This window comes from Anastrepha ludens, chromosome 6 (genome assembly GCF_028408465.1).
Source record: "Anastrepha ludens isolate Willacy chromosome 6, idAnaLude1.1, whole genome shotgun sequence".
Classification (NCBI taxonomy): domain Eukaryota; kingdom Metazoa; phylum Arthropoda; class Insecta; order Diptera; family Tephritidae; genus Anastrepha; species Anastrepha ludens.
Window position 1 is genome coordinate 82,291,404 of NC_071502.1, and position 17,981 is coordinate 82,309,384.

General features: G+C 36.0%; 1 protein-coding gene across 1 annotated transcript in view; it reads right to left on the reverse strand.

The window, feature by feature from the left end:
• LOC128867138 (hemicentin-1) overlaps positions 1–17,981 on the reverse strand; it is a gene marked incomplete at its 5' end in the record, with an annotated part of 225,193 nt that overhangs the window by 86,679 nt on the left and 120,533 nt on the right. Inside the window, one exon of the mRNA XM_054108237.1 lies at positions 4,119–4,249. Within this exon, the coding sequence (XP_053964212.1) occupies positions 4,119–4,249 (131 nt within the window). The remainder of the gene's footprint in view (positions 1–4,118; positions 4,250–17,981) is intronic.

Here is a 17,981-nt window from a genome sequence, read left to right on the forward strand (position 1 = left end):
GTTTTGTTCGTCGCCAGAGGACTTTACTACTTCATTGCCTACTTAGTCCAAAGCATCTCTTGCTGTCAAGAGAGACTCTCCGTTGGATTTCAAAGGTTACAATCCGAGGCTTTGTTGCCGATTTCATTGAGGGGATTTTTACGTGGTGGCTTCTAAACCCAGTGCACAACCAGATATTCTGTGCCTCTTCGCCTTCTCGCATTAGTTCGCTATCGAACGTATTTTCGGAATTACTTAGAAAATACTTGGGCGAAGCCCTGCACTGGTGATACCACATTAAGAGCCAAATGCAGGAAGAATTAAACCTGCTATAGGTTGGTAAAGCTTCCAGCAAATTTTATGGTGTGGTAGTTCTAGACATCAAAAGGTGTTGGTCAATTTGTTCATAAGTCAATTCATAAAAGGCATAGAAAACGCTTAGAAGTACGTATAATTTAATTTACTTCAATATTGATATTATGGACTGATCTCCGTCTGGTACGAAAGAAGCATAAGCCGTATTAACAGTTCCAAAAAAAGAGTAAGTCATTACAACGCAGGATTTTTGTGGAATGTAGAAACAAATGCGCTCTGTGAGAAGAGGATGTTATCAAAAATAAAGCAGAGTGAAAGATATCTTGCTTTATACGTAGAAATCGGATCAACAAAATTAATCGATCTGAGAGCAAAACGAAGAAAATTCTTTTGAATTCGTTTAATTCGTTAGTGCGTGACTAGCATTCGGAATTCGGATAGAACGTAGGTTCGAATTTCGGTGAAATACCAAAAATGAAGGAAAACTTTTTTCTAATAGCGGTTGCCCCTCGGCAGGCAATGGCAAATATCCGAGTGTACTTCCGCCATGAAAAAGCTCCTCATAAAAATATCTGCCGTTTAGAGTCAAGACGCATGCCAGAAATAGAAGGTGAAAAGGTGTAAATGCTATGCTAGAAGTGATTCTTCACATCAACCTACTGAAACACGGTTTTATGGCCATAAAATGAGATTTTGGGGGTGTATTGGAAGTTTCTCCTATACCATTTTGTTTAGTTTTTCTATAGCCACAAGTTGTGCTAGGTCTCCATAAAAGTATATTAAATTTTTTTTTTGTCACACAGTGTTAAATATATATATATATATATATATACAACTTTTCTATAGTCTCCTTTTAGGCTTATACTCTTCATCCAAAGCTGTTCTAATCTGTTGATCCCTTCCGAATAATAGGATTTGTCCAAGTCTGAAAAATAGCCATTCGTGTCTACAATCACCTACACGTTTGAATAAAATCCTTTTGCCGCCTGTCATTTCTGCAAATTGGGTAACAAATAGTAGTCGGAGGTAGTCGAGAGAGTCAAGTCTGGATAATAGGGGGCATTTGAAATGAGTTGGTACCTTATTTTCATACATTTTACGGTCGCAACTCCTGACACGTGAGCTGGTGCGTTGTCGTGATAGACAAGGAAAATCCCTCGACTTCTTCGATTCAAACGAATGCTAAACACAAAGAAATTGTCCAATCTGGCTGAAGCTTGGTGTGTGTTCTTCTATGAGATACTATTAACTTAAAATTACTTCGATATATTACAGTGAGGCCATCTCTCTGACTTTTCGCGGAATTTTTAAACGACTCTCTTACTCTGCGTTTGTGGAAAGCACTCAGAGAGATAAGCTTCGGATAGACTAGATAGAGATGTCTGTGCCATAAAAATAAAATGTCTTTCAAAAGATGCGTTTAGATGTGGTTGTAAAATAATACCTGTAAAAATTTAGACTATTTCAGGTTTCACTATTCCTCTTCTTTCTTCTGGTATGTGAAAATTGACATCATTGAAATGTCCATCATACAAAAATCCACGAAAAAGTCGTTTCATGAATGCCTTATGGTGTGGAAAGTCGAGATATCGATGTTGAAGGTTTGTTAAGCAACATTACTCAGCAACGCTTCAGCAAAAATATTCTCAAAAGAACGTCCAGTTTTAGTTCTGCCAGTACTTTTTCTATACTTTTCTATCCTCGACAGCACCAGTTTTTTGAAATTTGTTCACCAACCTTTGATTTGTCAACTCATTCGGACGATTATTTTCACCAATAAAGCTACAAATATTTCGATGTGCTCTGCTTAAGGAGGAGCCTGGTTTATAAGGTCAAAAAAATCAATTTTTTTTTTTTCGTTTTAAGCGATTCCTAATATATTTCAGAATATTCACACAAAGTTACAGAGCCTAATTCTCAATATTTCCGTAGATACAAAGCCAAAGGTAGGCGAGCGTTAGGTTTAGGTAGTTACGCTGTGACCGGACAGCTGTAGTACCATCTTTATCTTCTTTTCTCGACTTTTCAGTTTTATGATTTCTTTGAATTGGTGTACATGAATTAAAAAAAAAACTAATGAACCTTTTGAAATGAATCATAACTTGCTCCCTTCAGTATTAAATTCTCTTCTATTTGAACTAGCAAAATAGATAAAAAAAAAAATTTTCAAGATTTGTATACCAAGTTGAAGTGAATTTTTTTTTTTATAGAAAGGCTTTTTTTTCTTTAAAACCTCCAAAAAGTTGAAATTTGGAATTTCTCTCAGTTTTCTTAGTTCATCTAGAATAAAAAATCATGATAATTAGAAATCCATTTGAATTTTTTGCTTTAGATAATAATTACGAGCTGTATCTTGTACGCCAGTTGGAAACTCCAGCGTTGCGGCGCTCTACTAATTTCTATGTTAAACATTTCTTTCAACTTATTTTGACCAGTACAAAAAGTTTTTATACTTTTTAAATGTTCATTAAAAGATAGAAAAAACTTTGCTATGCTAAATTAATTTTTTCCTTAAAAAAAAATCGCAAAGAGATGAAATTTTTATACCTCATAAACCAGGCTCCCCTCTTAAAGATCCACCATTCCATAACAAGTTTTAGTAATTTTTAAGCGTTCTTCTATGATGTAAAATTTCTACTTGACAAATGTCAAAAAAAAGAAGGTACTTACAAAAAAAGGTACTGTCCAGGAATTATTCATTACTGATATCTAGGCTTTTTGAAAGAGCCTTTATTTTTGCTAAAAAAAAAACGTTTTATTGCTGTCACGTGGTCGACCCACAAACACAATAGTTTTCTAAAAATTTCAAAAGCTTGAAAATTGAGACGAATTTATTAATTCTTTAGAAAAAATTTGAAGTGAAGCAGCAAAAGACATGAAAAGGAAAGCAAAAAACTTTAAGAAAGTGAACAAATTTTGCATTAAGAAGATTACAAAATAAGCAAAAAAAAAAGTTAACAATTCTAAGTGCCGAAAAGGCCGGTAGAAAAAAAGACGCACTTGAAAAAAATGCTACACAAAGTAATGAAAAATGTATGCCTGCGGCTAAGTAAGTGGAAACTTATGAGAAAATTTCGCAATGGAGGCCACTGAGCAGTTCCTTTTAAAGCCATGCCCGTGAATAGAGTTCACGCTCAAGTAGAACAGCCACCGTTCGAGTGTGGATATGCCACAAAGAGCACGTGAGGCTTCTATGGCTTGCTGATGCTCAAGGCTGATTTATATGTAAATAATAATTTTCAATTAGGTTTAAAGACCAAACGCTTGCTTCTTGCCGGAAAAATGCTTTGAGTGGTGGGCTGACTGAAGAGAAGATGAAACAAATGGCAACGAAAGAAAAGCGGAAAAGCGAAAGGCAGCAAAATGGGGGGCGAGCCATCAAAATATGCTCATAAGGCTTTCAATAGTCTGCTAACTTTTTTCGTGTATGCATTTTTCATTTTTCAATGCAAACTTGCTTGCCCTTTTATTTGACGTATTTTTTTTCGATTTTATAATTTTGAATGGAAAAATTTTCATGTTGGCATAAAGTTCCATTGGCTGCGAGCAATTTGTGGCCACTAAGGCATGTCATATGCGATTATTATGCACACACATGTAATATATAATACATATAAATGAAATTGTCAACAGTGAAGGCATAGAAAATGAAAAGTCCATCATCATCAACATCAATACCCCAAAATATATTAGATTTTTTTCCACGTATGCCAGAAAATACGCGCATATACACAAATCTACATACTTACGTACACTTGTATGTGTGTGGAAAGGGAACTTGTAAGTAAGCAATTTAAAATTTACAAACACATTTGCATACTTACGTTATGTCGCCAACTGACTTTGTACACCCAAGGATTCGATTTGATGTTGCACTCAAAGAAAACGTCGATGCCCTCACGGAAAGTCGAGTTTATTGAGTTGGTGCCCAACTCCAGGCTGACGACGGGAATGTCTGTAAATACAAGTGTAAACATTGTTTTTTCATTATTTACATAGACATACTCGTACATACAAACAAATTTAGTTTGCAATAAAAATGGCAAACAATTATTTTTCACACATTCCACTAAGCCCGCATAATGAAACAATATTTCTTAATTTCATGCTTTCCCGCCTTTCTACATATCTCATTTAGTCTGCACCTGCCTTAAACAGAATCTTCTTTGGCTTTACGCGTTACGCGATTGCCTCCTTGTTTGACTGTAATTAATTAATTTGCTATCTGATTGCATTTTAACCTTTTCCTGCATGCTCACACGCAATATTTATCTTCCTTATTTTCTTTCGAGCCTCTGCGTGGTATGTGAAAACTGTATTTCTTAGTAATTTCCACTTCCTGTGATGCTTTGCAACGCAGCACTGAATTAATGTTGTTCATATTTTCTACAGATTCACTTTGAACTTACATACATACGAGTTTATTTGCGCTAAGTACACTAACAGCTGTTGCACACAGGCATATCTCACACATATACTCGCACATATATATTACATATATAAATATTTATAGATAATTAGCGAATACGAGGGCTGCTGCCTACCATGGAATGGAAACTGTATAAAGTTATGAAAATGGCTTTATTATTTTTCAAATAAGTCCCTTGTAAGTCAATACACTTCTGTATTCGTTGTAACCAATTTTCAAATCACTTTTGCCACACAGAAGTCGATACCTCCAAAACCAGCTTTTTAAAGGCCTCAATAGCGCCTTCAGGCATTGAAAAACTTTGGCTTCGCATTTTATTGTAACCAATTTTCAAAGCACTTTTGCCACTCAGAAGTCGATATCTCCAAAACCAGCTTTTTAAAGGCCTCAATAGCGCCTTCAGGCGTTGAAAAACTTTGACTTCGCATTTTATTGTAACCAATTTTCAAATCACTTTTGCCACACAGAAGTCGATACCTCCAAAACCAGCTTTTTAAAGGCCTCAATAGCGCCTTCAGGCGTTGAAAAACTTTGACTTCGCATTTTATTGTAACCAATTTTCAAATCACTTTTGCCACACAGAAGTCGATACCTCCAAAACCAACTTTTCAAAGGCCTCAATAGCGCCTTCAGGCATTGAAAAACTTTGGCTTCGCATTTTATTGTATCCAATTTTCAAATCACTTTTGCCACACAGAAGTCGATACCTCCAAAACCAGCTTTTTAAAGGCCTCAATAGTGCCTTCAGGCGTTGAAAAACTTTGACTTCGCATTTTATTTTTGATGTTCGGGAAGAAAAAGAAATAATTAGGTGCCAAATCAGGGCTATAAGGCGAATGATCCATTAATTTCATTTCATTTTTCATTCCATTTATTGCCCAAAATGATCCATTAATTCTATCTTTTGAGTGCTCAAAAGCTCGGTTATGTGAGCCGACAAGTGAGCGCTCGCATTGCCTTGGTGAAAGATAATTCGTCTTCGGTGGTAGGTTCTCCTTAATTCGGCGAAAACTGCTGGCAAATAGATAAACTGTGTACCACTCATAGACGCTTTAAGGTTAGTTTTTCTAGTGATACAGTTGTGAGATAACAAAACTTTCCGAAAAACAGGCGACCATTTGTTTTACTATAGTGTTTCGCGACCAACTTGTGTTCGATAAAGCTCGTCTTGGAACACTAATACTGTCGATTGCTGTTTTGTTTCTAGGTCAAATGTATAGACCACCTGTTACGATGACAAAGATGTGCTTTGAACTACTGCGGCTGAATTTCTTCAACATTTCTTCACAAGCTTTTTTTTGGGAAATCGCTAAATTCTGCGGCATCTAAGAAGAAAAAATCTTTTTGACAACCAAATGTTCACAGAATATTGAATGTACGCTCGTTCCACTAATGGCTGCTAATGCCTCTATCTCGCGATATGTCACATGGCTATCTTTCATTATCAATTGATGCATAGCAGCGATTGTTTCTGCCAAACAACCGTTTTTGGACGATCTTCACAAAATTCGTTCTGCAATGGTTGACGGCCACGTTCGCACTCTTTATACCAGCGTTTCACAGTGGCTAAATTCGGTGCTTCAATGGCAAAAGTCTAAGTAAATGCACTCGCATTTTGATAATCTATGTCGAAAATCGTAATAAATCAATGCACAAAAATTTTCTCGAGTTAATGCCATCTTTTGGGAGAGGTGATTTTTTCAACTCATTGGAAAAAGCAAAAATAAAGCTCGTAAGTAAAATGGGTATATGTAAATTTATGCTGAAAATACCAAACATTTCGATGCAGATATCGAATTACAGTTTATCACATGACGAGTTGCAAAGGTGCAAGATATAAAAGGGAGCACTCGTCCCATCCTCTGCGGTGTGTTGGCTTAACTCCACCTCCAATTTTTCGTGTGCGTCTTGACTCGAGTTCTACACTTTTACATATACCGCTTCTGAGCGGTATGTTGCTGTTGTTGATGAAGTGCCTGAATGTTTCTACTGAAATAATCCTAATTAGCGACCAGCACCATTTTACTACCTTTGTTCTTGTGTGATGAACTCTTGTGTTTTGTTTTTTTAAGTCAGACCCACCTTGTGAGAGTCTGAAGGGTATACTCGAACTATTCTTATCAAAAGCTTTGTATGGCCACTAGAAACTATTTTTGCTACCATTTACTGATTCGTGCCTACATTCAGCCTAGAAATCGGAATCAATTGTATACAGAAGCTGTTGTTCGCCAGCTTCCATCAGATTCCAGTACTGATATTCCCAGTAGAAACTGCTCGGGATTTGGTTAAGTTTATTACAAAAAATAAATGTCATTGTAGTTTTTGTTAGTTTGTTATAATCCATTTGAATATTAAGCATTTTTGTAGGTGCACAGGCATTCGTAAATTTCAATTAATTTTAATTCGCTCAAAGCCAGTTTTAGTACCAGCTTGTGTTACGTTTAAATTAAAACCCAGTTCCAAGCTCGAAACCAGGTATTGATTCGACTATCATTAAAACAAATTATGACTTTTCTTAAACCTCTGTTAACAAATGTAGAACCGCCTTGTTTTTGACTATCATAAGCGCCATACAGAATTGAACAAATTCGTATTGGTTATGAATTAAATGATTAATTGAAGTATTTAAAATATTTTTAACAAATATCTAAATTAAATCTAATTATATTTAACTCGGCTAGGTGGGGTGAGGTATTGGTTCCCAAACTAGTTGTAGGAGGTGCACTTAGCTTAAGCAGTTTGAGGTGTTACCAGGTGAACAAGCTCTCAAATCGTTTCGACATCTACCATTTTATGTAGTGGCGCTTTTTCAAGGGGTTTGGTCACAACAGAAATTTCAAAAACAAATTTTGGTTGCCCAAAATAAGGTATTTCTTAAAAAGCCTTAAAAGCTTTAAACGAAGAAAAACTTGCATTCAAAATTAGTGCAATATGAGCGTATTTTATTATCCCTACAGCATACAGTTTGTCAACTAAAGGTAATATATGGAAAAAAATCAGGGTGGCAGTTGATAGAAAAATTTTTTTTAGCTTAGGGAGGGGAAACAAGAAATTGTAAATACAAAATTTCACAGCATTTATTTGCACTCTTTCTTGGGAAAACCGTGCATTTCCGATGAAACAATAGCTTCGACGCGATATGGACTAATCAGTTTGGTTGCGTTTAGCTGCGACGCAACCAAGTGCTATTTTTTCAACATTACTCAGTTCTATAAATGTGATTTTTCACGTCCTAGTGCTTTTACCATTTATTTATATTTTTATTATTTTATTTTTTTTAATATAGTTCATACTACCAACAAGAACCATATATAGCAAAATTATAAGCTCTTTACGCAGAATTTTTAGAAAACCGCGTGGAATTTTGGTATAATAAAGTGCGCGTTTAAGGGAATTTAAAATTCGCCAGTCTTGGGTGCTTTCTTCCATATAAAAATAAAATTGGAGGAGGCGTTAAATGGAGAAAATGAACAAAACCACGACCGAGAAAATCATCAAAAACCTGTGTTCTTTTTGACCTACTTGCAACTCGATGTTGACTGTATATATAATTGGCGCTTACATCCTTTTTGAGTGCTTGGCCTAGCTCCTCCTCAAATTTGTAATTTACGTCTTGATGTTTTTCACAAATGTGGGCACCTACAGCTGATGGTTTTAGATTGGGATCTTTTTCGTGGCAGAAATACCCTCGGGGCTTTGCCCTTATCCATTGAGGAGCGACCGCTATTAGAAAAGATGTTTTGTAATTATTATTTGGTCCGAAGTCTGGTACATGTACACTTCCGAATCGTAGTCACACACAAACCCATTTGACTACGGCGGTCGCTTATTGGATGTCTAGGTTAGAGAAATTCAAGCAGTTTCCAAATATTTAGATGAAAAGGGCGAAGCATTGTCTCTGTTACTGTCCTACTCGCAATAAAACTCGACGACACTGTGCTAAAAATATTTATATATTTGAAAGGCGAACGGACTTTAATTCAACGAGCATGCGGAATTTTCAACGATTCAATTCGGGGTTACGTCAATATAGCGGTAGAAAAAATTAGCATACTTAGGAAATGTTTTCAGCAAAAGGATGAAATTTGATATATCGGGTAGTCGAAAAAGTCTTTTCGTATTTTGTCAATAGACGTCGTTGGAGTCATCTATCTCCAGTGCTACCAATCACATTGTGCCACATCATATGGTGTTAGAAAGGTGACATTTTAAGCTTCATTTACCCAAAAAAAATTAAATTCGGAGAAGTTGAAAGCAAGTTATAGCTGTTCAAAAATGAGTGAAAATAATGAAGAAATTCGCTATATTTTGAAATTTTTGTATAAAAAAGGGAAGAATGCCACGCAAGCCACCAATGAAATTTGTGAAGTTTACGGTGACGATGCTGTATCAGTTCGTGTAGCACAACAATGGTTCGCTCGCTTCCGTTCTGGAAATTTCGATGTGAAAGATGCACCTCGCTTCGGTCGACCTATCGTTGAAAAAGTCGATGAAATTATGGAAAAGATTGACCAGGACCGTCACATAAGCTGCCATGACATCGCCAAGGCACTAAACATTCATCATCAAACGGTTTTGAACCATTTAAAAAAGGCTGGTTACAAAAAGAAGCTCGATGTTTGGGTACCACATGAATTGTCTGTGAAAAATTGAATGGACCGAATTAACATCTGCGATTCTGTGCTGAAACGAAATGAAATCGAACCATTTCTGAAGCGAATGGTAACAGGAGACGAAAAGTGGATCAAATACGACAATAATGTGCGAGAAACATCATGGTGCAAGGGTGGTGAAGCTCAACAAATGGTCGCAAAGCCAGGATTGACGCCTCGAAAGGTTATGCTGTGTGTTTGGTGGGATTGGAAAGGAATCATCCACTATGAGCTGCTCCAACCTGCTCGAACGATTGATTCTACACTTTACTGTCAACAACTGATGAGATTGAAGCAAGCAATCGAAAAAAACGGCCAGAACTGATCAGTAGAAAGGGCGTCGTCCTCCATCAGGACAACGCTAGGCCACACATCTTTGATGACTCGGCAAAAACTAGGAGAGCTTGGCTGGGAAGTTTTGATGCATCCACCATATAGCCCTGACCTTGCGCCATCGGACTACCATTTGTTTCGGTCAATGCAGAACTCCCTTAATGGAGTAAAGTTGGCTTCAAGAGAAGCCTGTAAAAATTACTTGCCGCAGTTTTTCGCCGAGAAACCACAAAAGTTTTACACTGATGGAATACTGTCTCTAGAAGAAAAATGGCAAAAGGTGGTCGACCAAAATGGTACATATTTGGTTTAGTAAAGTTCATTATAAATGAGTTGAAGTTTGATTAGAAATACGAAAAGACTTTTTCGACTACCCAATACTAGAATTTTGAACAAGTGTCACTGTTGGGCATTTCATAGACTGTACGAATTAGTTTTCAAAGTAAATAATACAAAATAAAACTTTTTCATCAACATTTCTTTTTCGACACGTCAACAAAAAATATTCTTCGTATTATAAATGTGAATATTTGTAGAAGTAGGCGTTTTCGACATCGATTAACAACAGTGAGTTTCAAGACGAATCTATTAAAGGCAGTGTTGGTAAATCAGCTGAGTTCTTGTGTTTTCTTTCGCCGCGTCCATGTGGCTGTCAGCCCGGAATGAAACACGTCGAATTCATTATTTGGTTTTTAGTTTCTCAATACTTTACTTTGACAATCAAACGTACAGAACAGTGTTGTTGGTCTATTGCCACCAGCGTTAATGAATCCGCCTTGGGGAGTTTTGGTTTTTTTGAAAAGTTCAAAGATTTAAAAAGAAGTTGTTTGAAAATTCGTTTATAAAAAAGCGATGTAATATGTCAAAAGAGAGGAACATTCGCACTTCAATGTAAAATATAATTGTTAAATAATATACAGTTAAGACTTAAGATTTAAGTTAAGATTTAATCGAAAATCATTTTGCTCTTGGCCGCTTTTGAGGCTGCTTTGCACTATCGGCAATCCAAAGGATTATTTAAAAATTGCCATAGATATCTTACTTTCTCTCCATTTTGGGATGATTTTTCTATTGTTCGACAAAATTTTTTCGTAGAATTAAGAAAATCAAAGATTACATAAATTAACTCAATTTTTTGGGTATTTTAGAAGGTCTAAATTTTCTGACTTAGAAGTCCACTATAGTAATCCAAATCGGCCGACTAGTAATATTTCCAACCTGTTGTTTGTTTATTTATTAAATCATTCGAAGGGATATAAGCCAACTTAGAAACGACTAAATAGTAGTAATAACCCCAAAGAATTTTCCAACAGGGGTTGCATTGGTTATAAATTGCTTCGTAACTTCAAAGCTAACAATTTAAGGCTTGTGTATACAAAAATACATGGGCGCAAAGCATTCGCGTGTGTGTAAGTGCTTAATGATGTATGTTAGTATAAACACAGATGCAGGGTAACTCTTTTATATTATCTTCACTTTTATTAACCTTATCTCCACACATGTACGTACATATATTTTTCCGCCTGCACATTAAATAAATCCTGCCTGCTCCATTGCCTTAATTACCTCTTCTTCCATCTGCGTCTTCGTGTTTTGTGGCTGACTGAAAGAACATCTGTTGCTCGGCAACTAAATTCACAAGGTGCACATATATACATATGTATATCCATCTACAGTTTTGGCAATAAGTTTTAATTGGTAATTGAGAGAAAAAAATGTAAATCTGTTTAATTATACACAGGTTGCCGAGGTATGAGGATAGAGTAAGTTCACGATTTTGGAATGAGTTCCATTTTTCAAAAGCAAGAAGAGGATGTATGTACATATATGTTTGTTCCGATACTTGTGGGAGATGCATGTGTTACTGCCTAAAAACCTAAGGGAGCTTGCAACTATTGTATTTTTTATCAAATATTTATTATGTTGCCCAAACACTTACTTTTTATTTTTATATACTACACGCTTTTCGCTCAGTTATCTATCTTCACGCAACTCATATAGTGTATTTTAGATATATGCCAGATCGCTTTTCAAATACGATTCCTACAAGTATTTCAACTCCAGTGCGACTAAAAAAATTTCATGAAAATCGGTTCACCTATTTTGTAGCCTATAGGCCACACACAATCACACATAAACCCAAATTTATATCGACATGTCTGTAAACTAACATAATTTGCGGCCAGTTTTATGCCACTAATTATTGCAAAGTCCAGTGCAGCGACAGCCTATCCTTTGCTTGTGAAGCGATTTGAAATTTTGCCAAACACAATCAGAATTCGTGAAGATTTAAATGCCGAACAATCAACTATTGCAAAATGCTTAAAAGCATTACGAATTGAACAAAGAACTACTAACTTCACATGAATTACACAGGCCTCCAAAATTCTCAGACAAAGGCACAGAATGTCACATATTTTAATGTAATATAGGCCCAATATTCAGTTGGACAAAGTATTGCAAAGTACCACCCCACGCTCCATATTCGTCAAACATGGCATCACTAGGTTACCATTTGCCTCAAATGATGTCACCAATACGTACAGGATAGCATTTTAAGTCTAGCTCTCTTTAAAAGATTAGGATTTAAAGTACTTCTTCAGGATGCTCTTACTTCTTCTTACGCTTTACGGATTAGTAGAGATTGTGGCCGCAGATGGCGTATACTATACTTCGAATAAATAACACAGGTCAATGTGTTTTTATTTCTTTATATGAGATTGGTTTTTGATTTATTTTTGTGTGATTATGGTTTCCGAAGCACGCATCACTTCATTATTTTGAAAAAAGTGGGAGTAAACAACTGTAAAAAACGTGTTTTTCGTACTATTTTTCATAAAAATCCTACGCACTAGAGATTTCTAGACTATCTTCAAATTTAGTTTAATTTTTTTAAGTTTTTTACTTCCATAAAGAAAGGAACAATTTTATACCTATACCTACTCAATATGTACTAAAGATTCGACTACACAACTTATGAGTGCTGCTGTAGCCGAAGGACTTGGTATGTGACTACCATTCGTTAGTACATGGGGCCGAAAACCTGCGTGTGAAACAGCACACGATAGAAAAAATGGTTTCTAATAGCGGTCGGCCCAAGCTATGGCCTTTTTAGTGGCCTTCAAATATGATACTTTCGTTAATAAAAATAATAGTGATAAACTACTACAAGTAAAAAAACTCTCAAACTCTGAAAAAGAGGTTTTTCTTAAATTTGGGTCGAAAACACCAAAAGAAAAAGCAAAAACTCTCGCTGATCATTTAAAAAAAAACATTTACAAATCAACATAATAACCAAGCCTTTGACAATTCTGAATTTCATGCTCACCTCACAAATACCATAATTATACCAATCAAGAAAATAACTTCGAAAGAAATACGAATAGCAATTGAGACAAAAATTGACGTACATAAATCCCCAGGATATGACGGAATCACAGGAAGGATTCTAAAGGATTTACCTGACAACGCCACTCTCTACTTAAGAAATATATTTAACTCAGCATTACTGAAATCATCGCAATACCCAAACCTAATAAAGACGCTTCTTCATATAGACCAATTAGTTTATTACCATCATTATTTAAACTTTTTGAGAAGCTTATACAGGGTGGCTGATGAATTTTGCTACATTAAGAAACTCAAATAACTTTTTTTTTAGTGTATGGAATTCATTTATTTATTATGAAGGTCATTAAATTTTATTAAATGTAGCTTAACTAGTTTTAAAAATAATTGAATTTAAATGCCCCCAATGCTCGTTGACACAAGTGCGGCATCTTAGTAAAAAGTTGTTCATTGCTGCTTTGAGAGTTGCGACAGGAATAGCCGCAATTGTTGCCCGAATGGATTGTTTTAGTTCATCAAAATTTGTTGGCTTTGTTTTATAAACTTCTTGTTTACAAAAACCCCACAAGAAAAAGTCAGGTGCAGTAAGGTCAGGCGACCTGGGGGGCCAACGAAATTCGGAGTTTCTTGAAATCAGTTTATTGGGAAATTTTCGTCGCAACTCTGTCATAACAGTCTGGGCTATGTGAGACGTTGCTCCATCTTGTTGAAACCACGCAGAGATGAAAGGAATTCTCTTTCGGCGTAGTTCTGGATAGAAAAATTATTTCAGCATTTTCAAATAACGGTCTCCAGTAACCATAACGGTGTGACCATTTTCTTCAAAAAAATAAGGCCCGACAATACAGCGTGAAGAAACCGCACACCACACTGTCACGCGAAGAGGATGCAATTCCGTCTCGTGGAGTATCTGTGGGTTAGAAGTACTCCATATTCGACAATTTTGTTTGTTCACATTGCCGTTTAAATCGAAATGGGCCTCATCAGACATGAAAAGGCAGTTTAACATGTTTTGGTCTTCTTCCACCATTTGCAGGATCTTCTGGCAAAATTCCGAGCGAATCGGGAAGTCTGCTGCATTCAGTTTGTTAACCATTTGAATTTTGTAGGGAAATAAGTCTAAATCTTTGTGCATTATTGTTTGCAAAGACTGTCGGCTGACACCAAGTTGAGCAGATAAGCTTCTTGTTGAAACCCTTGGATTGCTTTGTATAGCTGCGGCTACAGCAGCGATCGTTTCCTCCGTCCGAACTGGTGGGTTTCGATGATAAGGCCTTCTTGCGACTGTTCCTTGCTCAGCAAAATTATTCACCAGTCTCATTATGGTCCATCTGCTCGGGGGATCGCCGCCAAACATCCGCCTGTACTCTCTCTGTACCAAAACTACGGACTCCAGTGCGTGATAGCGGCGGACTATCCAAATTCTTGTTTGCGTGTCCCAGTTATCCATTTTAATAAATTTTAAAGATCAATCTGCAAATTAAAACAAAAATGGAACAGATAACTTAAAAAGAAAAAAAGTTATTCAATTTTTTTTTTGGTAGCGGCTTTCATCAGCCACCCTGTACTTGACCGCCCTGACCGCATACTACAGGCGCGAAACTTATTTCCTTCACACCAATTCTGATTTCGTAGAAAAGATTCAACAATAGAACAGGTACATAGAGTAACAAATAAAATATTGTCGGAAATTGATAAAAGAAATACATGCGTTGCTGTGTATCTTGAAGTAGCGAAAACTTTCGACAGCGTGCGGCACAAGGGCTTAATATTTAAACTTAAACAGTATCTTCCACTCGACTACTATTTGTTAATGAAAAGCTATTTAGCAAACCGATACTTTTATGTGAAATAAGAGATAAATACTCCAACATTCAACTCATGGAAGCCGGTGTACCTCAGGGCAGTGTATAAGGGCTTGTACTATATGTGCTGTACACAGCTAATATTCCCTTGCCTGCAAATATAGACATGATAGCAACTTTTGCAGATGACACCGTCCTATTGGCAACTCATAAAACCTTAGAAGCAGCAACAAACAAGTTACATCAGATTTTGAACAAAACACTAACATGGTTTAATGCTTGGGGTATACAAATCAATAGTGGCAAAACAATGCATGTAGTTTATTCTAACAAGAAAGTAGGACACAAGAATCTGACAATAAACAATTCACAAATCCCGATAGACACCAAAGCAAGATACCTTGAAATGACAATTGACTCCAAACTTCTCTGGAGAGAACATATTACGTTGAAAATAAATGAGGTGAAAAACAGATTCCGACAACTATACCGGCTACTTGGCAGGCGCTCGAAACAGTCATTGCTGAATAAACCCATTATATACAAAACTGTGATTGTGCGAACCTGGGTATACAGCATAGAAATCTGAGGAACTGCAAGTAAAAGTAACATTAACATTATTCAACGACTACAATCAAAAATACTCAGAACTATAACCAATGCACCTTGGTACGCCCCAAACGAAGATATTCATCGCGACCTCAACATCTATACAGTAGCAGAAATCATGCGCAAACGCAGCACAAATTATATTGTCCGTTTAATGAACTATACAAAAGAAAGGGCAAACTCCAGGCGGCTCAAACGACCAAACCCAACTCAGTTGATAACTAGAATAATTTAAAGCTATGTACACATACTTGCAAACTCACACAAAAACTTAACCAAAATGTAATATTGATAATGATTAATGTTATGAAATCCAAGCTGTAGAAAGAATTACTTAGTGTCATATGACAGGTGTAAATAATAAAGGAGGCAAAAAAAAAAAAAAAATTTGGTTCGAGTTCTGGTTTTTCACACATTTTGACATTTTAATCCGTGAAATGCCTTTTTCGTACAAAATTATTCATTTTGCTCTAGCGCTGAAAAAGCAACCAAAAGTCATAGAATACGCAACCCACATCGTACGGCGGCTGCCGTAGCCGAATGCGTTGGTGCCAGACTACCATTCGGTAGTACCTGCGTGCTAAAGTATGAGGCAAGAAATAATAGAACACGTTTTTTTCTACAAGCAGCAATGGCAAACTTCCGTGTGTATTTCTGGTATGAAAAAGGCCCTCATAAAAAATTGTCTGCCATTCGGGAACAGCATAAAACGGAACGTTCCTCCATTTGCCGAAAGAGATGCACACTACAAACTAAACGAGGAGCTTGGCTAAGCATCCAGCAATTATATATAATTTAAATTATAATATAATTATATATACATACATATAAATGGAATTTTCCAAAATCCTCCAGCCTGCATGCTTACAAATGTCGATTATTGTGGTAAGCCTTTCTTTTCGCTTTTTGTGGCATGTATACCAAATGGTTTTCTTCTAAGCTTCAGTAGTTTTGGCTGTTTTGCATAAACTCTGTATTTCAGATAGCCCACAGAAAATAGTCCGAAGGCGATTAATTCGATGACATTTGCGGCAAAATTGCTCTAGAATTTTGTAAAGTTATTCTTCTTCGGAATTTTGTTTCTAATCATTTAATTGTTTCGTTGAATGGGTGGCATGTCGCACTGTCTTATAAGGTTGCGCAAAATTAATCACCATATCGGAAGATTTATAATATTTGGAAGTATGGGAATTATACAATTGCAGAATGGCTTGGTGCGTGATTACCATTCGGAATTCACAGAGAGAACGTTGGTTCGAATCTCGGTGAAACCAAAATTAATAAAAACATTTTTCTAATAGCAAATCTGTCATATCGTCACCGTGCCCAGCAGCTAAACATAAAAGGGACCACTCTTAGAAGGATTTTAAAAGAGGATCTTCACATGTTTCCTTACAAAGTGCAAATAACTCAACGATTATTACCCACTACATTGGAAGCGCTCAGAACCAACATTAGATCTGAAATAGAGGCAATATCACCCGAAATGCTAGCAACAGTAATGGAAAATTCGGAAAAAAGAGCACAATATTGTATGGCTCGTAAAGGTGGTCATTTGTTGGATGTTGTGTTCTAAGTGCAGTTGAAACAGATTGTAAAGGCCAAAATCAAATAAAAAAACACCAACAAACATTCAATTTTGCTAGTTGCTAAAGTTATTCAATATTTCCATACCGAAGCACGAGATGACGCACCCTGTATCACTACATATTATAAAACAAAGTCGCTTTTTCTGTCCCTATGTCCCCGTATACGCTTAAATCTTTAAAACTACGCAACGGATTTTGATGCGGTTTTTTTTTAAAGATAGATTGATTGAAGAGGAAGGTTTATATCTATATAATGTGAAGAAATATATAAAGGGGGCGTGGCAATCGGTCAAAATGTGGCAAAAAAACATAATTTTTTTGTTTTCACGGCCATAAATCATAAACGAATCAACCAATTAAAATGAAACTTTCTTAGAGTTTAATTTTGAAATATTTACTTTCGTTCTGCATCAAAAAAAAATTGATATATTTGTTATTTAACCAAAATTGTTTAAACAAAAGCAGCTCTTTTTCCAAAAAAAGCTGTTTGTGTGTTTGTCCGCTGTCAACCGAATGAAGCAACAGGCGTTAAGCGATAATCTCACCACACCTCATTAATGTTGAATTACATCGTATGGTGACGTATGTATGTATGTATTTACGAATCGCTCGCATTATTTCATTTCGGACGTATGTACATATGTATCTATGTATGTACTGAATTCCATGTAATTATATGCACATACAATTTTAGAGCGAAATAAAACGCTATTTTCACGTTCTATATTAGTAAATCGCACATACAGTATGCAAAGCTCGTATTAGTACACCCTCTTACAAATAAAAATACCACGTATATTTTCGAATTTACTTTAAAGCAATTGATTTCAATCGTAGTGCGGTATTGTATAATTCATAAAAAAATAGAATAATAACAAAAACTCCGAAACATTTGCATAGAATTGAAAAAAATAGCTTTAGT